General features: G+C 33.4%; 2 protein-coding genes across 5 annotated transcripts in view; both read right to left on the bottom strand.

Moving 5' to 3' along the window:
* eng (endoglin) overlaps positions 1-3,319 on the bottom strand; it is a 43,267-nt gene extending 39,948 nt beyond the window's left edge. Inside the window, exons 1-2 of the mRNA XM_073860352.1 lie at positions 3,042-3,319; positions 2,022-2,174 (exon numbers count right to left, since the gene is read on the bottom strand). Of these exons, the coding sequence (XP_073716453.1) occupies positions 2,022-2,073 (52 nt within the window). The 5' untranslated portion in view covers positions 2,074-2,174; positions 3,042-3,319. The remainder of the gene's footprint in view (positions 1-2,021; positions 2,175-3,041) is intronic.
* A 5,346-nt stretch (positions 3,320-8,665) lies between these two features.
* Positions 8,666-23,929, bottom strand: ak1 (adenylate kinase 1). 4 transcript variants are annotated; one of them, XM_073860212.1, is made up of 7 exons: positions 23,787-23,929; positions 11,735-11,767; positions 10,912-10,937; positions 9,481-9,653; positions 9,196-9,313; positions 8,909-9,100; positions 8,666-8,753 (listed from the first exon to the last, which is right to left on the bottom strand). In XM_073860212.1, the coding sequence occupies exons 2-7, from the start codon at positions 11,739-11,741 to the stop codon at positions 8,685-8,687; spliced, it is 585 nt and encodes a 194-aa protein (XP_073716313.1). In that variant the 5' UTR covers positions 11,742-11,767; positions 23,787-23,929; the 3' UTR covers positions 8,666-8,684. The 4 variants fall into 4 exon arrangements, with proteins under 4 accessions (XP_073716313.1, XP_073716314.1, XP_073716315.1 ...); XM_073860213.1 differs by having other exon boundaries at positions 11,735-11,770; positions 23,792-23,901; XM_073860214.1 differs by lacking the exon at positions 23,787-23,929 and adding an exon at positions 14,920-14,986.
* Between the last annotated feature and the right edge of the window lie 1,461 nt (positions 23,930-25,390).

Raw genomic sequence — 25,390 nt, 5'->3', positions numbered from 1 at the left:
TCAGTGAAATATTGCTGCGTTCCAGGCAGGTTTTTAAGTCCGTGAATCACGACTTCAAAACCACGACTCACGACTCTGAACTGGGAGTACACGTTCCAAGTTGCCTGTAACCCGTGTTTTTCCAACGTTCTACCCATGAAAGTGCACTGGAACGGCATTCAAACCCACGTGACTTCACACCTGTGAATTTGTAGATAGATGTACTCCCAGTTCAGAGTCATGAGTCGAGGTTTTGAAGTCGTGATTTACGGGTTACAGGTTGCCTGGAACGTGGCATAAAGTTCTGTGTAGTAAATGTCGCTCCATCTGAAAGCAGGTGATGATAATTTACTACTAATCAAGGAACCTGCTTTACTGAAGAGATGTGCATGACTATCACATGTGATTTATCGTGCAGCCCTAGTCTCTTTGTCTGTCTGTCTGTTTCTTTGTGTCTGTCTGTCTGTCTGTCTGTCTGAGGCATGAAAGAATTGTATTATGGATGGACAGTGTTATAGTGATTTTAAACATGTTGATTATCATGTCTGATCACTTTCTCTCTATCAAACTTGGAGTCATAAGACTAATATACCATCCTAATTACAAGAGCAATCAGACCAGCATCTGAACATTCACAAGATCATCTTCTGCTGTTACTTGCAGACATCAAACCATCAGTGACCACCTGGACCAAAATAAAACACCTGCTGCATTTCAGACTCGGCTTTTACCATAACTGCATTTTCCTTGCCAAGCGGAAACCATGTGCCAGACCAAATGCTCAATAGACTGAATCTGTCCCAAAAACGTTTAATCTACTGGCCAGATCGTGACCAAGCTACACTACAGTACTGTAAATTATTTTCAAAATATCTAAAAATTACAATTAAACACACACTATTGTAGAGGACGTCAGATTACATCAGCTTTAAATCAACATATAGTACACAAAATTATATTATATATAAATAATTATGACAACATGTAATCATTGCTTTAATGTGCTCACTGTTGTTGTTTACATGCATACATCATATTAGCCATCTGCATCATTTAAACTATTATACAACCACACAGAACTGATTTCTATCTCTGAGAAATGCTGAAAATGTGTACGCTGAATGCAAATTTGTATTCTCAAACTATTGCTTCTCTAAGACAAATGTGACCATGGACCACAAGGGTCAAATTTTTTAAATTGAAATTTACACATCATCTAGAAAATCTGAAATCGGAGGGTGCAAAAATCTAAATATTGAGAAATATCAGCTTTAAAGTCGTCCAAATCAAGTCCTTAGCAACACATATTAATAATGATAAAAACGTTTAAAAAATATCTTCATGGCATTTTAAAAAAATCATTAATTTTGACCCATACAATGTATTGTTGGATATATTACTATAAATATATCTGTGCTGCTTATGCTTATTGCCCTCACTTTTGTAAGTCACTTAATAGTCTGATAAATGTTTAAATGTCACGTAAATGACAATGTATATTTCTTAAATCACCTATGATAACAGATTATTCTGCTTTTGTACAAACATGTGTTTTCAGTAAGAAGAAACATGTATTTTTAATACTATATTTGCTATACAAATATGTTTTGTAACACATTAGCCCACTTTAGTCATTTTAAGTCATTTGAAACTTCAATCATCTGGTTAATATCTACTAACAATTTTTTGTTATGATGCCTCAACAGACATTCAGTTAACTAAAATTACTTTTACAATTACATGTTAACTTATTCCTCTTCACTAACCATACACTTAATACTGTAATGAAAGTTAGTTAACATGTAGTTGCATAGTTATTTAGTAAGTTAGTATAACTTCAAAATAAAGTGTGATCATAAATTTGGATTGAATTGAACAATACGTCGATAAACACAGATTTAAAATCTGAATAATCTCTTTTGAAATGACTTTTATTAGTGTCAGTAGCAGACAAACATGAATTATACATGAACGGTATTATGTAAGAAAGCACCATAAAGTGAAAATGAGATTTATGTTGAATGAGTAATAAAGTCTCTCACCTGATGTTGTGATAAACAGAAGAAGAGTTAAAACCCTCGTGATTGTCTTCATTTTAAGATGAGATGATGTTAGATGTGAAGGTGTTTCTCCTGCGGGGTTCAACTCAACAGTCTTTGATATTTAAAGGAAGTGAGATGAATATTCAACACAACCTGTGAAAGACATCAACAACACTTTAATAACAGCAGAAGAAAAAAACATCTGACACTATTATAATATCAGACAGATGGATATTTGGCCAATTAGTTTACTGAATGCAATTTATATCATTATAAATGACAACTTGTGTGACCTGACATTTACTGTATAAAAAAAACAAATGCTCTTATCTTGAGATTGAAAAGTTCACATCATATTTGACATTATGTTGACAGTATACATGCCAATGAGATTTTTTCGTGTAGTTTTAGACCAAGTGTTTGAAACAAATACACACAACATTATTTTAAGAAAAAACAGAGATTTTAATGTAACTTTTGACGCGTTTAGATTCTAGCCCCCGTCTCTCTGTAACTTTCATTAAGATCAATAATTTTACCTGAGGTGAGTCAATATATAACAAAATATTTAAAAAATAATCCTATGTGCCAGTAATGAGAGTTTGTGTTAACAGTAAATAATCGCAGATATATCAGGAAAACATTTAAACCGATCAGCGGATGTATCTCCTCATATAAAAGACGAAACTTAACAACAAAGTTTCATTTTGTACATAATTAAAGTCGTACATTATCCAGCATTCCCTATTAAAAATGCAAACAATAACCATATAAAGACAGCGAATATAAACTTAGATAAACTACAACAATCTTATATAAAATTATATATATATATAAAACAATATAAAAGTCTGTAAAAGTGAACTTTTGAATGCCAAGTGAACACTAAAGTTATAAAGAAAACTCAGAAGAATCATTAAAGACATTTGAACAGAAGATCAGAGTTAACTTACTGACAGAAACTAACTTAACACTTGTCAGTATATTAAACTAAATCAATAAAGCGAGTAAAAGTTTTACCTTCAGCTGAAGATGTAAAGCGAGTAAATGAAAGTGTTGTCCGTAAATCCACAGCGATCATTCAGTCACTCAGTGTTTCTCCAACTGAGATCTGACCTGAGATCAGACTGAGAGACTACAAGACACACCCACACAGTGTGACCGGTCAGCCACCGTTCATTTATCCCACCTACAACAATACTACTGCAGTGCACACACGAGAAATATTTCAGCTATACCATACAAACAACCTTATTAATAAGAGAGTTGAACGAATAATATTTCAAAAACACAATAAATGAAGACGCGTTTGACGTTTTATCTGACATTTATCTGATTTAGGATCAGAAGACATTCACCGACTCGGCCGGTATGAGTTAATTTAAACAGCGCCCTCTTCAGATCAACTGTTGTTATTGACGCGATTAAACACATTTAATTTCAATGGACAGATTTAAAAAGCTACTGAAACGCTTCTAAAGGTACCTACAATCGTTTATAAGTAAGAAAATACAACATTATGGTTATTTTAGTTATGAGAGAGGACAATAAAAGGCTGAATGCTGAATTGAGTCGTTTGTTTATCTGAATCGTGAATCAAACACGGGTTAGACTGGCGGGTCATTTCATCTCACATTTGTTAATACCTTTATCACACACAAACTGCTCCACTTTAATCACTTCATGATTTTGTCCGTTTCTGTAGGATCTCAGCCCATATCAAATTCGATTTGTATTTCCGGTTAGACCGGATGTGCATTGTGAACATGTGAATGAACCTACAGAAACTAAAGCTCTTTAACTAACTGTTTAAACTACTCTGAACAGTGCATAATAAGAAATAAAAAAGACTGTTTAATACTGTTGGTTGGGAATTTTTGAAGGGTCACGAGGGACCTGTTTGTTCATTTGTTCCTGCATGTGCGAGTCATTCAAAAGAAATTACTTATTCATTATAAGATCATTCATAAAAGCATTTCCACGAAATTGTTCATTTAGTTAAGCTATTACAGTCTTACTGTAAGAGATTTTATTCAATAGATAATTCAGCTAAACCACCCTTATGAAAATTTACCATGGTTTTATTGTGGTAAAAGTGTAGTAAGTAGCTAACATGTTTTTTGTGTATTGATACACTAACCATAACTATGGTTTTTGAAAACCATGTTTGTCAAAACCATGGTTATTTTGTGGTTACCATGGTTTTACTACAGTAACCATGTTTCTTTGTTTAGTAAAACCATGGTTAATTTCCATATAATGCATAAAGTATTATATTAGATTGACTTAAACATGAATGTCATATTAATACAATAATCAGGTTTAATTTGTTATAACGTTTGCATTAACAGGGGTTATAAAAACAACCAGCAGCTAACAGAGAAATAATGCTCAAAAGACTCGTTTGTTGTGAATGTGTCTGTCTGTTTTAATCTCTTTTTCCTCTAATGTAAATATAAATATCATCATGTGTGCCATATATTTGAACACAATAAAATAAACACAATGATATTTAAGTCAATTAAGTTGAATATTTATATTTTATCTTGCATGCTTTCATCTTTATTTTACATGTGAGAATAAAGTTTCATCTGCAGATCTGTCCATCATTCATTGGTCACGGATGATGATGAATGTGTGTTTAATGTTATCTTCTGTAATACACATCTTAATAAAGAAAAACTGTTGAGTTGTTTCATGCTAATAAGTATTAATTTACAAATGACTGTGTTTGTCCCAACCATGAGTTGAAACCCAGCACTTTTTAGAGGGAATACACTTATAGACTTTCTAATAAAAACAATTATTTCCCCTTAATATTTCATTTTTTTAAGACCGTCTGTATAAGAAAGGCATTTCATAAGCTCAGTATTTAGAAATGAATTTTTCTGTGTTAAGTATTTGGCCTTGATTCTTCAAAGCCCTTTCTGATGTACGTGGATAAACAGCATGAAGCAGCATTCTGCACGATCCACACACACAAACACACACACTCACAAACACACACAAACAGAGTCAATCACAGGAAATTTCAGGTCTTCTGTCTGTTTGAACGCAGTCTGGTGCCAAATATTTCTCTGTCATCAACAAACAACACGTTAAACAAAGAGAAAGTGTTTGTGCGCAGGTCCTTGGTTTCCTTATGACTCTCTGAGGATCATGGACACAAGGACCAACAAGGACACAAGGTGAAGACATGAACTTCTGATCAGTCCACAGTTTATTATTTAATTTTTATAGGATGATTTTTGCATTCATAAAAGGTAAAGCAGAAATCAAAGTCAATGTGAATATAAATGAAAGTAGTTCATATGAGACTGGATCGGCCTTATTTTCCAACATGGAAGTAAGAAATGTGACGTATTTCCCTTTTTGTGTTAGACTTCCATTTCAATAGACGGACGGTAAAAAAGATGTCAAGCATAAAACATTCACCCTGTACAGTGGGAAAGTCAGTCTAGTATTTGTACATGAAATTGATCAAGAATTCATGTTTTTAACCTTTCAGGTGTATGTTTAAAATGTCACAACTGTTCCTCTAGTAGTGTGAGGTTTTTTTTAAATGCCGATTTTTTTATTCGTTTTTATAGCAACAAGCTTATCATGTTGTCCGGCAGTCAGCAGCATCTTTCCCATTTAACACATTGTAAGTTATTTGAATAAACCATAATAAACACGTTAAACTATTACATTTATTCAGTATTGTCTTCATTTTATACAAATTGTTATTACATCGCTTCTTATGCACAAGATGGAGACATGAGCTAAGGACAATTGTTTGCTTATTTTGAAATTATTTGCTTTTTCATTTAAAACATAACAAAAGTATGTGCAAATACTATTATAAACATTAACTAATAAGCAGTTTATATCTCATATATATTCTGCACTGTAATGGCATATTTATAATAATAATAATATATATAGTAAATAAACCAGCTTATTTTTATCAGCATAATATTAGTTGTTTTTGAACAATTATAGTTAGTATGTAGTACTCAAGACCGGTCTCAAGACTTTTTCCTTCGAAGACTCGGTCTAAGACCACAGGGGGAGAAGAAGGACTCATAATTTCAGACCGAGTCCTCGAGACAAACACATTTTTTATGTTCATAAAAAATGACATCAGATGGTGCAATGCAAAGATACTTTCATCAGAGTCGTTTATTTATCTCTAGAAAAATAGACAGAAGAGGATGCATGTGGTAGAGATTTTTTGAATGATAGTAAAAGCATAGTCCATATTAAGATGTTAAGACTGGTCCTCTAAACAACTCCTAATCCAACTTAGTCTGTAGGTTAACTGTTGATTATTAACTGGGGTGAAATTGAATCATGAATATGAAAACTGACATGTTTTTATGGTCTTGGTCTCGACTCCTCAAAGACTCGGCCTTGACTCAGACTTGGTATAGGCGGTCTCGTCCCCATCACTAATTATAGTATTTATTGTTCACTGTCAGTTTCTATGAAAGGTTTATTTACTGGATGACTGTGTGGATACAGATCATGGATGCACGTGCGTCACATACACATTCAGCTCTGGTGTGTGTATTATGGTTAAAACAGATGTTTACTGTGTTTGTATCAGCTATTATGTTAACCCCTAACTGCACAAATGATGCCGGTCTTTCTGGATTTCATAATACACTTTAACAAGACAGTCAAAATGGCACACTTGTGTCCCTCACAATGTGACTAACATTAAGTTTAGTGGCTCACTGGAAGTCTTACATAAAGGAGCTCAAAGATGGCAGCGCCCACATTTACGTCAAAATAAGAGTTCAGTGGAGCTATGAGTAATTCAGTATTGTCCTGATGGGGTCATCATATACAATAACATCTTATTCAAATCAATTCATTTCACATTCTCTCCAATAGAAATGTGTTTGCCTAAGAGGACAAAGTGCCTGACCATCAGCATTAATCCACTTTAAAAATAGATGAGTACATATTTTCAGTACCTGCCCCTCCACAAACCTTAATGAAGCAATGAGCAGAACTTCCTCTCTGGATGTTTTTAATTGCTCTTTATTTTCAGTGTGTTTGTGATGAGAAATCCTCTGGGAGATTGAGTGACATTCCTCACATAACCCGTGGTGTTATGAAACTGTTCTTCATAAAGACACTCGTCCTGTTGTATGAAGAAGTTTCCTGCTCCGAGCGTTCCTCTGAGGAATACCCGGATACCTGTGCAGAAGTGTTTCTGGAGCTCAGAGGAAGTGTGCGGTGAAAGTGTGAGGAACAGGAAGAACCTGTGATCAACTCCTGTATTCATTTTATACAATCCATTATACAGTCAGTCTGAGTCTATAGCAGAGAGATAGGATTAAAATATGAACTACTCTTCTACAGTAACAATGAATCATGACATGAAAACCTTCAATACTGTTTGGTGGTGAATCACAGCAGAAGGTCGTTTTCAAGGTCTTTCATTATTTGTTTTGTCCACTAGAGTGCAGCACTGTTCAAAATAATTCAAGGATGAACATTATTGTAAATTCTCATTTTACACAAAATCATCTATGTTAGCAGAAACTCAGATTCTGGTAACCAAATTCACCTCCTATGTGTCAGATAGTAAAACTGTCAGGTTTTGTCAATGATGTATTACACCCCGATATTAAAAGATAAAAAGAAGAAAATGCATCTTGCATAATAAAGAAGCCTTAATAATACAATTAAAACTTTGCACTTTGACATTATTCATGACTAGCATATTTTTTACCATCTGGGAAACGATTAATCGCGACTAATCGTTTGCAGAATAAAAGTTTTTATTTACATCATATATATGTGTGTGTGTACTGTGTACAATAATTATGTATATATAAATACACAAAGATGCAAGTATATATTTAAGAAATATTTACATGTGTATATACATGTTTATATTGAAATATAATTTATATTTTATATAATTATGAATACTTAATATATAAATAGCTTTTTCCCTTAAAATTATACATGCATCTGTGTGTATTTATATATACATTATTATTATACACAGTACACACACACATATATATATAAATATATATGTGATGTAAACGAAAACCTCCATTCTGCAAACGATTAGTCGCGATTAATCATCTCCCAGCCTTAAATAAATAGGGTTGGGCAAAGATTAATCGCATACAAAGTATATATATAATTATATATAAATAAGAAAAATATATAAATATAATAAAAACATCTTATGTATGTGTTTGTTTTTAAATATACATAATAATTACACACTCGTGTGTTGTGCAAAAACTCTATTTTGTATACGATTAATTGTGATTAATCTTTGCCCACCACTAAATAAATAAATATTTTTTTACATTCAATGATTGCAATTCCTTAATATTCATAATATGACTTTTCACTTTCTTTATTGTTAAACTGAAGTATAATTATTTTTTAAATCACAACTGTATAAATGAAGGACCTAAGAAGAAATTTTCTGGGGACCCCCTAGAACTTCCTGGCGGCCCCGGACCCCAGTTTATAAACCCCTGCTTTAGGACATTGATTTAATATACAGACGTTTGGGTGTAAGAGATTTTCAGTGTTATTGTTTAATTTCTTTCTATTTCTTATTCTCTCAATAGAGTTTGAGTATTTATTTACTGAACTAGAAAGAAAAAGCAAAGCAGAAGTTAGTTAACAAGTCTTTCTTTACTTTAGCTCATCAATTGCTTTTTCAACAATAGCAAAAACCTCATCCACAGGAAGCTCAGAGTTTATCTGTGGGGAGAAAAGAGAGAGAGAGAGAGAGAGAGAGAATTCATTCATTGACTTTAAAACAATTTAATCTAACATGAACAATGAGATTCTTACGTTGTTTGGCAAAAATATGAAATGAAGTGTTAGGTGAACTTTATTCTGCAAACTTCTCTGACCTTTCTAACAATGCCACGTTTCTCATAGAAAGCGATGACGGGTTCGGTGGCTTTATAATACAGATCAAGACGCTTTTTAATCGTCTCTTCGTTGTCATCGGCACGTCCGCTGGTCTCACCGCGTTTCATTAATCTCTTGACCATAGTCTCAGACTTAGCATCAATGTACAGTAAGAGAGCTGGAGGGCCGATCTATGACACATGACAGGACAGGACATGAGTACACATCTGTTGTGTTTATAATCTTATACTGAAGTTTGATTCTTTGTGTAAGATTACTCGACAACCTTCTTCTCAAACTCTTCTCCCTGTTTGACTTCACGAGGGTAGCCGTCGATGAGATAACCTTTAGAGACGTCAGCTTTGGCAATCATGGCATCTTTGATCATATCAAGAACTGTGTCCTGCAGAAATAAAACAAGAGTAATCATTTGTTTGAATGCCTCAGTATTTATTGTATGTATTTCTCTTCATTCAATTCATTGAATCTGAGACTTTATCGACCAGTGTTCCAGCTGATTGAATATTTATTTTATCTCCATCTGCAAACATACAGAGGACTTTAACTGTCCAGTGGCACAAGTTCTCCTTTCTGCATGATGGCCTGCAGTTGTTTTCCTCTGTCTGAACCTGACGCCACCTCAGCACGCAGCAGATCACCTGAGGACAGATGGGTGTAGCCGTACTTCGCCACGATCTTCTCACACTGAGTGCCTTTACCAGAGCCTGGTCCACCCACAACAAACAATCACCACTGTAAGACTCTTCACTGATTCTCTTGACTTTCTTTCATTTCACAGACATTAAAGACTTTCGATGGTGACATTACCTTTAAATATATATGCTCTCATCACAAAAACATGACTTTCTTACAAAATGTTTTAAATTAAGATGTATTTTCTTGATGAGCAACATGACCTAAGAAAAGAGTTTTAAAAAATACAATGCACTGCAAAAAGTGATTTTCAAGAATAAAATGTTCTACGTATTTTTGTCTTGTTTTCAGTAAAAATATCAAAAAATTCTTAAATGAAGATGCTTTATCTTGATGAGCAAAATGACCCAAGAAAATAAGTCTAGTTTTTAGACCAAAAATATCAAATTTAAGTGATTTTGTGCATTAAACAAGCAAAAAAATCTGCCAATCCAGTGCCACCCTGGACACCCCTCTGGCTCCGCCACTGAATGGGATATGCAAATTTTTCTTGAATTTAGTGTTTAAAAAAAATCAGATTTTTTTGCTTGTTTTAAGCACAAAATCACTTAAATTTGATATTTTTGGTCTAAAAACTAGAGTTATTTTCTTGGGTCATTTTGCTTATCAAAAAAAGCATTTTAATTTAAGAATTGTTAGACATTTTTACTGAAAACAAGACAATAAAACTAAGAAAATGTTTTCTTAAAATCATTTTTTTGCAGTGTAAGTGCATTTTTAAAAATCTGCCAATGGGGTAAGAACATTTTCTTGAATTTTTCTTAAATTAAGTGTTTAAGAAAAATTAAACTTATTTCAAGATTTTTTTCTTACCCCATTGGCTGATTTTTGATTTTTTTTTAAGCACACATTCACTTAAATATTGTATTTTTGGTCCAAAAACTAGACTTATTTTCTTAGGTCCTTCTTCTTATTAAGAAAATATAAAGAACTTTTTTTTAGATATTTGTACTGTAAACAAGACAAAAATACCAAGTAAGAAAGTTTTTTGCAGTGATGTCATTTGAGCCCCCGATGTCTTTGTTCTTTACAACCAAAACGCAGATTTTAAAAAATGGTGGGGGGGGTCTTTTCAGCTCAAAAGGACCCAAAAGTGTTTATCAGCAGTTCAGACAGAGGATGTGCACTGAAATAAAAGCAACATTATGGATTCAAACGACATGAGGGTGAGTTAATAATGACAACAGTTTCATTGTGGGGTGTACTACTATCCCTTTAAGTCATATCTGATTCAATTCTAGTAACAAGAAAATTAAAAGAAAAACAGGATGAACTTACCCACAACAAAGACGATTTTAGCATCCTTAATTTTATCTGTGACAAAATAAACAATTAACATGAATACAAATGCAGCATTTCGATGAACAGTGTTGTGTTGTGTAGTACAGAATTACAATCAGATTAACTTTTACACATCAATACATTCAGAAGTCTTGTGAGATTTCCCACATTCTGCACAAATAATTTACCGTCTGATTTAAGAGGAGACACAGTCGGTTTACTGAAACACCCTGAACCCATTTCTCACTCTCTCACACACATTCAACACTGTGATCTGAATGATTGCTGTCTCCATGACAACAGTTACTAACATCACTAGCTGTGTCCATTAATGCTACACAACTCATACAGCTCGTCGTTTAATACAATTATAAATAAAAGCACATCATAATACAATCTCAGATTCCTTTTTTATTTTAATTGGCTCTGAGTTAAACTGCACGATATACCTATCTGCATACATACATTTAACACGTTTATTTGAGTGTTTACGTATATGTTTTATTGTATACATTTAAACTAGAGGACATTATTTATTTATAAAAATATGACTTCGTTGAGATTGAATTGTTTGTCGTCTGAAGCAGAAAACTTTCCTCTTGCAATACCATCACTGTCCACGTGAGGTCAGCAGAGACCACAACATCAATAATAATCAATAATAATCAATAATTCACACATTTCTGTTTTTCTTGAATTAAATTCACACAGCAATTACTTAGAATTAAACATCAAAGTGTTCAGAGTCTGTTTATCTATTTTTTCTTTTTAAGTGTGAATAAGTTTTATAATCATTCTTTATAATCTTTATAATAATCTTACACCCTTACCTGCCATGGTTATCTGTTATGTGAAGGATGTTCCTGCAAGAGAAAAAAGAAATAGTAATATTACATGTAAATGTAGAAAAGAAAAAATACAATGTTTAATGTTATATTTTTGTTATTTAATATAAATAAGATCTTTATAAGATCACTGTTGACAGAAATGTGAATAAATAAAGATCAGTTGGAGACTTAAGACTGTTGTCTTAAAGCGAAAGTCTGCCCTTTATATTTTTTAGAGCACTTTGTAGCCGCATTTATTATCACATAAAAGTCTGTCAATCAATGTTGAGGGCGGGGTTTATTGATAGTGTTGGCGGGAAAGTCCCGCCCTGGAGTGAGGAAGGGGAAGCTGCCTGCGCTAGATATATTGATGTTTTGAAAGGATTAATATTTAGAAAAGCTTTAAACAAAAGTTAAAAACCAAACGGAAGTGAATTCAATCATCTAGTAATGTGACTGCGAGCGATTAATAGAGATGTGACGACTGAGGAAACAACATCTAAACCAAAACATGTATGTCTGACTGCAATACACAACATGGCAAAATATACAACAAAGTAAATTCATAAACTTCTTTTTAATAAACTTCTTCTCAAAGTTTCTTTCGACTAAATGACAGTTAACACAAATTATATTTTCTATTCAAACCAACGCCTACTAAAATATCCAGCATAAACTGGTAGCTGGTTTAAGGTGGCAGTAGCTGGTTTAAGGTGGCAGTAGCTGGCAAGGCTTGGTCAAGCTGGTGGGTCAGTTGGTCACTTTGTAAGTAACTAAAACACAGCTAAACCTGCTAAAACCAAGCTGTGAGACCAGCAAAAAACCACCTCATCAGCTTATGCTGGTTTTAGATGTTTTTCAGTATGGGCAAAATTCTCAATACAATACGCAAGGAACAATTGATGACGGGCCACTGAATTATTAGAAAATAATGCACACCCAAGGTAATGCAGCACCCAATTGATCGGAGTGAATTATTCCTCTTATACCAGTTACCACAGACATTGTTCTGGTGGTTATATTAAGACATTTGTCAGGTTTACAGAAAAATAATGCGTATCTGTGAAACAATTCTCAACCAATCAGAATAAAGCATTTAACAGCCCCGTGGTATAACCAGTGTTGGGGAAAGTTACTTTTAAAAGTAATACATTACAATATTAAGTTACTCCCCAAAAAAGTAACTAATTGCGTAACTTTCATGGAAAGTAATGCTTACTTTACTTTTAAGTTACTTTTGCGTTACTTTTTCTTACTTTGCAGGCAGTGGCGTAGCAAGTCAGTCCCGGGCCCATATGCAAAAAAAATTACGAGCCCTCTTAAGCCAAAGCCCCCCCAACCTTGCCCGTTGGCACTGTTAACTATGGCGCGCAGGTCTGTTAACAACATATACTTTTAATAAGGTAGTCAAATATTTTACTTTACTTTTTACTTTAAAGGTAGATTTAAATAAAGAAAAACGACTCGTGACTAACTTCTCCGCCTTCTCTTTTCTCTTTATGGCCCCACTTTTATGTTTATATTTGTCCATCCTTAATGTTCATGTAGATAGCCGCTATTGTAACCTCTCACACTATCTTTTCTTTTTTTTTGCGTCATGTAAAAACATGATGGAGTAGTCGTCTACGGCAGCCGCGGAGTGCTAAAAAAATTATAAACGCAAACAAGAAATGTCGGAGAAATTAGACATTACGGAGAAATAAGAAATCACTACACATGATATGCATACAAAAATACATTTATTCGGCCACAAATAAAAAATTAGATTGAAAAAAAAATATTAAAAGCTGGGGCGGGCCCAGGGCCGGGCCCCCTGTTGGCTCAGGCCCATTTGCACGTGCATACCCTGCATGCTCAGATGCTACGCCACTGTTTGTGGGTGTTTTTTAAGACTTAGAAGTTCTGCATTCAGAAATTGCATATTTCCATCGCAAAAATGTCAATCTCTGCTCTGCCATCTCCATTTTTGACTGAAACTGTTCATGCATAGAGTGTGTAATTCTATGTTAATACGTTCAGTTAAATGCAGTACATTGTTTCTTTACATCTAATTAATTAGACTGAAAAGTAACTCGCATTACTTAAAAAAAAAGGAACTCGGATATTAATGTGTACATTTATAAAATAATGTGTTACTTTACTTGTTACTTCAGAAAAGTAATATTATTATGTAATGTGCGTGACTTGTAATGGGTTACCACCAGCACTGGATATAACCAATAATGACAAATAATTCATTAATAAATTTATATATATATATAGCATGTGATCAGCATTGAGTGTTTCATACTGACAAATAGCCACGTGTATTTTGTCTTGTATTTATTATAAATGTTTGAGTGTAACTATGATGATGATGGTTCATTAGAGGGCGTGGCCTTCTGTCTAACTAAACATCCCACCCTAATGATTGACAGGTGATTGTGAAAGGCTTTGAAAATGCAAAGAGATGACGTGTTTGAATTGGATTTATTTTACAATTTATGAATTTAAAACAATTTTAATATTCAGTATTCAATACAGTACAGAATGTATAGTCTATAGTTGTGCATAAAGCTGATGTGTAAATACATTCAGTTTCATAACAGCTGAACTTTGTTACAGTATATTTATTACTGACTCTCTGTAGAACTGAGGAAAGTGAAGTGAATAGTGTACAGATGTATTCAGCTCTAACCGCATGCAAATACAGCTATTTACAACATTACTGTAAATGTCACAGAGACGAGAGAGCGAAATTAAACAGGCAATGAAAGATTCATGTGTAGGGAATACTGAAAGATTCGGGGTTAAAAGGGATTATTAGAAGAAGTATGTAAACTTTGGGTTATAAATAAATGAGACTGTAATGCAATGATGTGTTTCTGTAAACATGCCTTACATTTGTGAAATATATAAACGTTGATGGAGTCACACCTCATTCACAACAAATACCAAAAGCAGAAGAGGACCCTGCTGATGCTTCATTTAATGTGCAGGGCCATGAAAATATATAAACATTATAAAGTTAACATAAACTCAAAACACAGCAGACTAACCGTCTAAACCTTTATGATAACTCATCAACGTCTTGTTTCTTATAAAGAGAGCTGACACACATCTACTGTGACCTCACAAGACAATAATGATAAAGCGTCTGAAGAATTCATTCATTAAATGATAGTATAGATGAAAAAGAGCTTTCTTACTCTTTGAATATGTGAAGCGTCTGTAAGCACACTGTGTCTCTGACTGTTGGCACGTCTGTCAAGCGAGCGAGTGTAAACACATCCCTTTTCTCTAGTACTGGTCATGTGACTTGCATGTTAACGCTGTGGTTTTGAAAGACTTGCCCTACTGGTCTCATATAGTTAGAGACAAACAATGAAACAGCAATTCTCTCTAATGAAGATTTTAATGCATTAATGCTCTTGTGTGCTTTAAATTATCACCTCATTACATCCAACCCAAAAACATTTTGAATTAAGCAGGGAAACCATGCACTGTATGCCAAATCAACTCATATTTTATGTTTAGTTATGTTAGTTCAGAAAAACTAATGTTTTAGACGGAGATAATGTATAATGTATATAATGTAAAACGACTTCAGTGTAATTTCACTTTGAATATAAGTATAGCGCATTGTTACTTTTGACAGAAGTAACACAACAGAACAAGATAGATTTTTGTGTTACACTTGTTTTTAGTAAATATACATGACTATTACCTTGTTAATGTGTAACTACAAACATATTTTGTTGTTTATCTTTCGGAAAAAAAAATATTATTACTTTAATTGAAAATTTCTTCAAATGTTTCAAAAGCAAACAAACACAAACTTGATGTTGAGAGTAAAAAAAAGATGTCAACAGTATGAACGCTATAAACATTTTATTAAATTAAAATGATATAAATGTTCAACGTAATGCAACAGTATTAGCAGCGGGACAAAACTAACAAGTGTTCGTACTGACAAGATCTCCTCACATTAAAACCCGATTAACTTTTATTTTGAAAAACTCTGAGAAGTCAAAGTTCAGGATGTGTTAGATCACTAAACGACCTGTAGATAGATCAGTACTGGAACACATGAAACCAGAAACACACGTTATACAGAAAAAAATGTCTGCTTTATTTACTTGTCATGGTTGAAAACAGCTTTCTGGACCTACACACGCAAAACGATGATAAAATTATGCAATATTTGTCAGCTCTGTCAAGGGTTGCATGCTAAAGATGCTGTCATAGTTTGAAATAGTTTTGATAAAAAAGTAAATGCAAAGTAAGAGTAACAAAATAAGAAGCATACAGTTACAAACATCTCTTCATATACTATTTTGCACATGATTTCAAATGACATCATACAAAACAATTTTTTTCCATATTTAAGGGGAAATTTTTCATTACGCCAACGTGTCCATGACTGGATTTGAGTTCTTTGACATGAAAATATTTATAATTAAAACGTCTAAAAAATCAAAAGCTTCAGTGCATTTTATACTATAAACATTTACAGTAAAGAAACATGTGGTATTTGGTGATTATTGGTAAATGAAGAGACTATAATAAGGAATATAAATGTGTCCAAGAAAAATTTTCTCATCCTCCGCAACAATTTTCAATCATTGTTCCCTCAAGGAACTAACATTTAAAAAAAATCAGTTCTTATTTTTTCTCTCCAGATAAAAGTTAAAATTTTGTTTGTCATAGTACCTAGACAACTTTTTAGTTCTCATTACCAAAACACGAGTTTGTAAATGAATATATTTAATGTAATATCATGTTGCGGTAATGATAATTTTTGATGATAATCTAAAAAATGTAAATATTTCTATAGGAAATATTTATTAAATCCTCTTAAAATAATGGTTAAAGTAAGTTCAGATCTTAATCTTATATGTGCAAAAAAAAACTGATGCTGGACACCTTCTATATCTGGATTTTGTGAGAATCACCCAAATGTTGTCAGGGCTCGGAGAAAATCACTTTGTTACTTTTTGTCCCGGTTCTCACTTACTTTAACTTAAAAAATTAAGTTAAACAATTTCAACTTCTTTTTATAAGTTATGTCAACTTGTCATAAGCCAAAATGTAAATAAAGTAGGTTGAATTGACTTGCAAAACCAAGTTGTTTTAACTTCATGCTGCATTGTTTCAACAGTGTGTCACTATTATAATTCTTCTTTATCATTAAAATAATGCACACTAAAACTAATATCACTTGAACTTCAATGCATAGAGAGAGTCCACAGGCACATTTTCAGACGAATAGTCAAACAGAGTTATGTTATATAATAGGGATGGGCATTCGATTAAGTTTTCTTTGTCGATCGTCGGGAGAATTAACGATCGACTATCGATTAATCATTAATATTTTTATAATAAAATTTGTTATTTAACTTTTATACTTAAAAAATGCAATGAATACAAATATACAGCGTGTTTTTCCTCGATGAGACCTTTATTACAAGATCAACTTGTGGCAGACAGTTAAACTATGTTTCAAACATAGGCTATATGTGCGTGCATGTGCGGTGCTCTAAAGCAGCGGAACCTGCAGCTGCCAGCCAGCGTTCTAAAATAGAGACCTCATTATTAGTTCCAAAATAAAAAATTCAGATTCATGTTTAACATTAAATTAAACAAAAAACATAATACTTAGATCTGAAAGGTTTTGTCAAAATGTAACTCAAAATTATTCAAGCCAGAAGAAAGTGCAAGATATTAGCCTTCCTAACATTAGGCTATAACAAATTAAGCTACTTAAAGCCTCGTAAAAAATAACTAACTTTAGAAACTCGCATAAAACTTCTGCACCAGTCTACTGATTTTTTTTGAGAAATAAAAGCATGTTTTGGGGTCAGACGCGACCGCAACCCATGGTGACAGTCAGTCCAGCTGCCGCGGAAAACAGCCGCTCCTAGGAGACTGACCGGGATGCACAGGTACCTCAGCGCTAACTTATTCCGCATACAGAGTATGTGTGAAACAGCGTACGTTTTGTGAGCCCCATTTACCATTGTATAATTATACTAACATAGTCTTTTAGTTTTTATTTGTTGTAAAACAACAGTAGACATTTACTATGGTCTCCAACTCCGCAATATACCATAACCATGGTATTTGTAGTAAAATTGCGGAAATACAAATCGTTTATAATCTGCAAAAAAAAAAAAAAAACATTTTCACAATGATAAAATCATGGCTAATTTTCCTAAGGTAGTAATTACAAAATTATATATGTTTGAAAGACGGAGATGCGCACCTGTCAATCTATTACATAACAGAGCGAGGCCAGAGACAAACGTGCTCATAAACGGGAGTAATATGGAATAATGTGTGCATCTTTGAATAACTGTAATTTTAAATATATTTTTGTCATATAAAGTTTTGAGACATGGCCTAATAATGCTTTTTTTTTACTTTTATTGCTCATTTAGACTTATTGGCCCTCATTTATCAAAAGTGCGTATACACCAAATTTCCAGCGTACACCTTGCGTACACCCAAAACAACGTTGACTTTGAGATTTATCAATATGGACGTTGGCGTACGGCACGCTCAAATCCTACGCCAGCTCAGGAGGTGGTGTACGCACATTTTGAGTTAGTGCAGAAATGCGCAAACACTTCCTAACACCACAAAACGCACTGACAAACTAAAATATATGATATATTATGACCCACTGTAAAAAAAACATAGTAATTATAAACTTCAGTGTTTATTTTTATGCAACAATGTTCAATGTTTAATTTGTGATACTTTACCAAAGCATTTGTTGTTTGATTTGTATGCATATGTATTCCTTCAGTCGAGAGCCTGTGCGCTTTGCCTGACGTTTAACAGCGAGCATGTGAACGGAGCTTAGTGGGAGCGGAGCGATAATATTACCATAAAATTCCGCTCCGTCAGCACCGATCGTTGAACCCAGAACGCCTTTTGATAATTTGCTAGTTCGAGAATCTGTAAAAACGTCTAGCAATAAGTTATGGAATTCAAGCCTAATACATAAATGTAAAGTAAAAATCAAAGTTAAGATTGAGCAGGAAGAAAACATTGAAAGGGACTGCGGAGAGACTGTAAAAGTTTAGTAATCCTGGAATCTGAAGCGGCACATTGCAAGAAAGCACAAGGATGTGCTACGAAAACATGGTAATGCAATAAAAGGTAGTTACATACCATTCGATGATAAATAAATACATATGAGGTAAGGTAAAATGCTTGTGTTGAATGGAGCCGTAAATCCGATCATGATGACATGCGGACAAAATTATGGCCACGAATAATTTTTTATGCTACATTATGGACACTTCTTTTTCTTATTTAGTCTAAAGTATGGCCATAAATTTAGAATTTGTTCCCAATATTCAACAGTTTGCTCCTTGGAATTAATTATTATAATATTTCGTAATTACTATTACAATTATTATTACTTAAAATTATGAATTAGCTTAGTAAAACATGTGGATGTCGTGGAAACAAATTGTTAATTTGAATTATATCCGGAGCTCCGTATCAAACTGGATCTAAGATACAGCTAACAAACAACTGTAAATACAGAACAACACACTACAAAAGTTACTACATCATTTTAAAATATTATTTAAAAAAAAAATTAACTGAACCATTAAGCAGACATAGAATTTAGATGTAGACAACAGTAAATAATAATTGTTCTTCTAAATATCAATTAATAATAAAAATAATAATAAGAATATTACAAATTGTCATCCAATTATTAATGTGTCTTTAATCCCACTCTTTAAACTCCCAAATAAAACAATTTTGTTTGTTTTCACTTCCCCGGATTCTCTTCTTTGCCGTCTTTCGTGTGTCAATGTCGTAAAATGAGGGCGTGGGGGAGGCGGAGACTTGAATTTATATGGGCTTGTTATTCTAATGACGATCGTTTTCAGCCGCGGCATTTATGAAGGGCAGATATTGCGTACACCTGAATATCAACGGTACGCACAGCTTCATAAATCAGGCGGTGAGAGGAGTGTAAGCATAATCTTACGCCAACATATACGCCCGTTTCTACGCAAGAATGATAAATGAGGGCCATTGTGCGGGTAACAGCGGTTTTGACGCATTTACCTCAGAGATTATTTTAGCAATATTGCTTTTTTCCGGTAATAATAATACAATTTATATTTCAATCCTGTTTCATTGTCTGTTTATTCATTTCATTATGCTGTTATGTTAATGTGATGATATTTATTTGCCATATGAAACGTGCCGTTATATGAATACTTTTGTATAATATTCAAATATATGCGGAATAATGTGTGCATCTTTGAATAACTGTAGGAATACAGTTGCTTATTTTTGTCATAAAGTTTTGAGAAATAATAATATTGTGAGGATTTATTTCCATATGAGACGCTTTTTGTCGTTCGAATACTCTCGTTTATTATTTGGAAATCATATACATACATAGTAGGAAATATATAATGTGGAAGGGTAGACTTGCAAAGTTACTCTGCTTATTTTTATTTATGATATATGTGGAGATAAATAAAGCATTGCAAAACTGCTGATTTGATCCATTCAGATCCTGACCACCAGGCTAGAGATTTTAAACATCCTTAATACACACTTATTAGTCTGTCAAATAATATCTAAAATATATTGTTTTGTAAAAAAAAAATGATGCTTTGTTCTATTGTTTATGCGGAAAAGTGTTCACAGAAAGTGTCAATCACATGAATGTTTCATATGCAGAGTAAGCGGTCAGCAGCGCACTGCAACGGGTGCTTGACGGATTCGCCGCACACATACGCAAACGCACTGCATACGGAGTATTTGTGAAACAGGGGTAAAATAAAAAAATGCATTTGATTAATTGATAACAAATTACGAAATCGACGAAATTCTTAACAATCAATTATCGATCGTCGATTAATTATGCCCATCCCTATTATATAAGTCTACTTGTGTTCATCCTGAAATAAATTAACCAGCCCATGCAGCGAATTACATCATGCACTAAAACTTTAAATAGCATATCCACGTGGTACAGTATGTATATGGTACTCGTAAGTACTTCATCATGATGGTATCTATCTCTAAAAATGGATGGGTTATTTTTGACCCATAATGTCAGACAGAACACATTTTGGTTAAAAATGACCCCATACTGGGTTTAATTTGACCCAATGTTGGGTTGTTGTTATGCAACCAACCCAGCAGTTGGGTTAAAACAACCCAGCATTGGGACAATTTTAACCCAGCGGTGTGTTCTGTCCAATATTTACTCATTATGGGTCAAAAATAAGGCAGACATTTTTAGAGTGTGTGCGCTTGATCTTTTCTCTAGTTGCATGTGTTTATTTCTACACCTGTTTAAATGTCACTAAAGGTCTGAATCAGCACTGGGGAGAGACTCTGGCTAAATATGGTGGTTTATTGGCATCTCTGGTTAACAGGACAGTTGTTCATGTGTTTCAACGAGTACTAGTATAGTGAGACAGATTCACTACAGTAAAGTTCATGTGTGTTATGCAAACTCAATACAATAGTCATTGAATTGCTCACATAGTAAACACAGGTGTGGTTCAACATTCAGTCTGAAACTCTTTAGAGAAACACAAATGGTTGTTCACACACTGATATAATGGAGGTGATGATGGATGGTGAATTAGATCAATCATTCTCTCCAAAAAGTATTTAATGACTTATTACTAATTTCTTTTAAATCCTATTGGGCTTGAAATGGGCTTGAAACGGCTCAAATAAATCATATAAAATTACATCAATTATTCTGGTCACACTTTTTAAGGTCTACTTCACACTATTAACTATTAACTACTTTTGACTCAATATACTACCAATAACTGGTTATTAATACTTAGTAAAATAGTTATTAAGTTTTGGTAGGATGTAGACTAAGGTTTTGCAGAATCATGCATTAATATGTGCTTTATACAATATCTCAGTAATATAAATACTAATAACTAACCAGTTAATAGTGAGAATTGTGAACTACACTAGTGTGCAATCATTATTAACTCACCAGAGTATTTAAACATAAAAAACATGCATTTAACCTTAGACTTTAATCCACTATTGTATTATATATCAATGATCTACAATCCATACACAGGATTTACTGTCATTAAATTACTGAGTAATCCCTTACTTTACTTTATCAAGGGAAAAGTCGTTAAATTACAGTAACTAATTACTTAGTAACTAACTATCCAGCACTGATGACTGATATATTAACATACATTATTACTTGAATAAAGTTGCTTTGTGTCTAACAAAAACATAATTTTTCTTCAACTTTCAGCCAATTTGCATGAATTGGATTTTAAATGGCATATTAATTTCTTTAATGTGATTATATTAAATCATTTATATATAATTCATTTTATAGTACATTATTAGTGTCACTACTTCTGTTTAGTTCAACACTCATTTTACATTTAGGACACAAACGTCAAAATGCAGCTTGAGGGGGAGCACAGAGAGCACAGATAATATTTTCTATTAAAAGCTCTGCTACATTTGACCTTTAGTGTGTCAGCAGGCCTTCATTTCAGTCATCAGTTCACATTGCAAATTAAATCTTAATCAGTGTTCATTTAAACATGTTGATTGTCTTTCATGAAATACATAAAAGTTTATTAATAAGCACAAAACAACATTTAGTTTCTAACTATTAACCCTCTACTGACTGATTATTATTTTGTCCTTAATAAGCAGCCCTGTTACTTTCAGCAGCTGACTTCGGCCCAGATCCATCTGCTGTTTGACAATTCTATTTAAATGAAATGATGCATGCTTTTCTTTTTTACATACAATGTTACATGAGGCTGTTATTGTATAGTTTTATTCTGTAAAGATAAAGACTTGTTAATATTTAAAATTTATTTAACTTTGAACAAACTCTTGCCAGTAAATAACATAAATTTACATCTACAGTAAATTACCTGCAACCAGCTGCAACAACACTGTAATTTCTGCGGAATTTTTTTACAGTGTACATGTTAACCAAGTTTCATTAATTTGCAACTACATGTCAACTGTCATTAATTTTCAACTACAGTTCAACTAAGTTAGTATTTGTAGACCGGTTAGGATTAGGGAAGAGGTTAGTGGAATACGTTGACCTGCAAAGATACTTATAGTCAGTTGAATGTCAATTCATTACAATAAAGTGTTAATAGATATTAAGCAGACTACTAATTCTGTAAAGATTAGTAGTTGACAAGCAGTTGCAGAGTTACTTATAACTAGTCAAATGTCTAGTCAAGTGGACTTTTGAAATAAAGTGTTAAAGGACCTCACAGCAGGTCAAGAACTTTCAACAGACAGAAACAGGATTGATTCTTTACTGAACCTGAAGATTACTGAAGAGCTTTTAAGTGTAGATGCCCCAAACCCAGTTACTCAATCTCTAATTACCCAATGTAGATATGAAACAATTGGTTAACCGAGACACATTCATGCAGCTTTACGTAACTGTGACGTGACACTGATATGAAAGAAACCTCAATACTGTCTTGGCATTTTGAATCATGAGTCCAGCGGGTCACAGCGACGCTAAAAAAAGCTAAGGTTCCTTTGCAGCTGTCCACTGACAACAACTCATCTCATTACAGCCATTTATAACCTCAAGCCTTTACAAACCTCCAGATTTCAGCTGTTGCTATAGTAACCAGCCAATAAAGTGTACTGTCGCTTTAAGAGGAAAGCATACATGAGTGCAATGCCTGTCTGTGTTTACAATGGAGAAGTACTCTACTGATAGCATCAATGTGTTTAATCCTGAACCAAACAGATGTCAATCAGTGAAGACCATCAAACATCAAGCATACAGAACTGCAGCGAGATTTCACATCAGCATGACGTCCCTGCAGTGTGTCCGTTTGACATTGCAGCTGTCACAACAGAATCGACCTCATTCACATTCTCATCAAACAAGAAGCGTTTCTCTCTGACCGATCATTAAATACACCAGACAGACACACAACAAGACCTTAAAGAGCTTAACTAACACTGACACACACACACAATAAGTCCAATCTCATTTCCGTGCTGTATTATTTCTCTTCCTCTCTGTACTGACCTGTCTCTCTCTCTCTTTCTCTCTCTCTCTCTCTCTCTCTCTCTCGGGCTGTCTGTGGTTGAAGGCGTCCTGTGAAGGCTGTGCGTGCGTCCGGCTCCCGTCTCTCTGAATGACCGGCTTCACGCCAGTCCTCTCTCTCTCTGTGGCTTTATATAGACTCCTGACAGCTCAGTCTGACGCACTGAATGCTGGGAAGTCGAGGGCTTCAGGATGGGGGGCAGTGGAGGAATTCAAAGCTGAGAGATTTGATGCAATTTCTCACAATAACTTTAGTTTGTATTCTGATGTAGCCTGTATAAGACATAAAATACACATCAAGTGACATCATTCAAAGATTTACTTGTAAAACGATCTGTGACTCACTGCAAACAAGCAACTATAAAGAATGAGATGTTTAATGAATCACTTTATCATATTCATCTCAGATGTCTTTATTGCACTTTCAATAGTTTACTTATATTTTGAAATTCATTTTAGTTTCCACTGTAAATGTTTTTGCTGTAGATTAAAATTTATGTTATTTACTGGGTTTACAGAATAAAACTATAAAATAACAGCCTCATGCAAAGCATTCCAAAACTTTTCATCAACATTTTCCTAATTTTGTTTCCCAGAATGCTTTGCATGAGGATTTTAAAGTTTATTCTGTAAAGATAAAATTGCTGTAATTATGCAGCTGGTTGCCTGTAACTTACTGTAGAAGATAAAGACTGAAAATGTTTAATGTTTATATAACTTTAATCAAACTGTTGTCAGTAAATAACATAAATGTAAATCTACAGTAAGTTGCTGGAAATCAGCTGCCAATAATACTGTAATTTATACAGACATATTTAACAATGTGGAAATGAATTTACTGAAGAATAAACCTGAAGAACTGATAGCAGGAGTTTGTCTTTGTTTTGTAATTTTGAACCTCTTCTGCACAGCCAACATTAATAAAGCTTACTTTACATAAGAAATAAATACTGATCACTGAATAGACATTATTGTGTTCAGGGTGTTTATTCCCTGTTGTGTTTCTCATTGATAAATTTATGAACTTACAGAACTGATTCTTACATGACTGTACTGTACATCTGTATTTATAACATTACTAGATTCATTTAAAGCTTTACTGTTAAATATTTCTGAAATTACAGTTTTACTTTCAGCTGTTTGCCAGTAACTTACTGTAGATTTACATTAATGTTAGTAACACTTTGTTGAAAGTTAAATGAACATTAAACATTAACAAAACTTTATCTTTACAGAATAAAACTAAAATAACAGCCTTATGTAAAGCATTCTGGGAAACAAAACAAGGAAAAGGTTGATGAACAGTTTTGGTTCCCAGAATGCTTTGCATGAGTCTGTTATTTTATAGTTTATTCTGTAAAGATAAAGACTTGTTAATATTTAATATTAATTTCACTTTGAACAAACTGTTCAACATAAATGTAAATCTACAGTAAGTTACTGGCAAACAGCTGCATAATTACAGCAAGATTTTTACAGTGAAATAAAATGAGTGACTAACAGCATTTTCATCAACATTTTATTAAAAGTAAAAGATCCATTCATGCTGATGAATGAAAATAAATACAAAACAGTTAAAAATTAAT

The sequence above is a fragment of the Misgurnus anguillicaudatus genome, chromosome 22, assembly GCF_027580225.2.
Source record: "Misgurnus anguillicaudatus chromosome 22, ASM2758022v2, whole genome shotgun sequence".
NCBI classification, from domain to species: domain Eukaryota; kingdom Metazoa; phylum Chordata; class Actinopteri; order Cypriniformes; family Cobitidae; genus Misgurnus; species Misgurnus anguillicaudatus.
Note: the sequence above shows the minus strand (reverse complement) of the source record. Positions and strands in the feature narration are given on the sequence as shown.

What these genes read in the sequence shown, in the direction of transcription:
- ak1 (XM_073860211.1), bottom strand. Translation starts at nt 11,144, where the DNA reads ATGGGTTCAGGGTGTTTCAGTAAACCGACTGTGTCTCCTCTTAAATCA. An exon ending in GAGAAGAGTTTGAGAAGAAG is followed by an intron (nt 9,101 to 9,195) that starts GTTGTCGAGTAA and finishes CATGTGTCATAG; the next exon opens with ATCGGCCCTCCAGCTCTCTT. An exon ending in AACGTGGCATTGTTAGAAAG is followed by an intron (nt 8,754 to 8,908) that starts GTCAGAGAAGTT and finishes TTCTCCCCACAG; the next exon opens with ATAAACTCTGAGCTTCCTGT.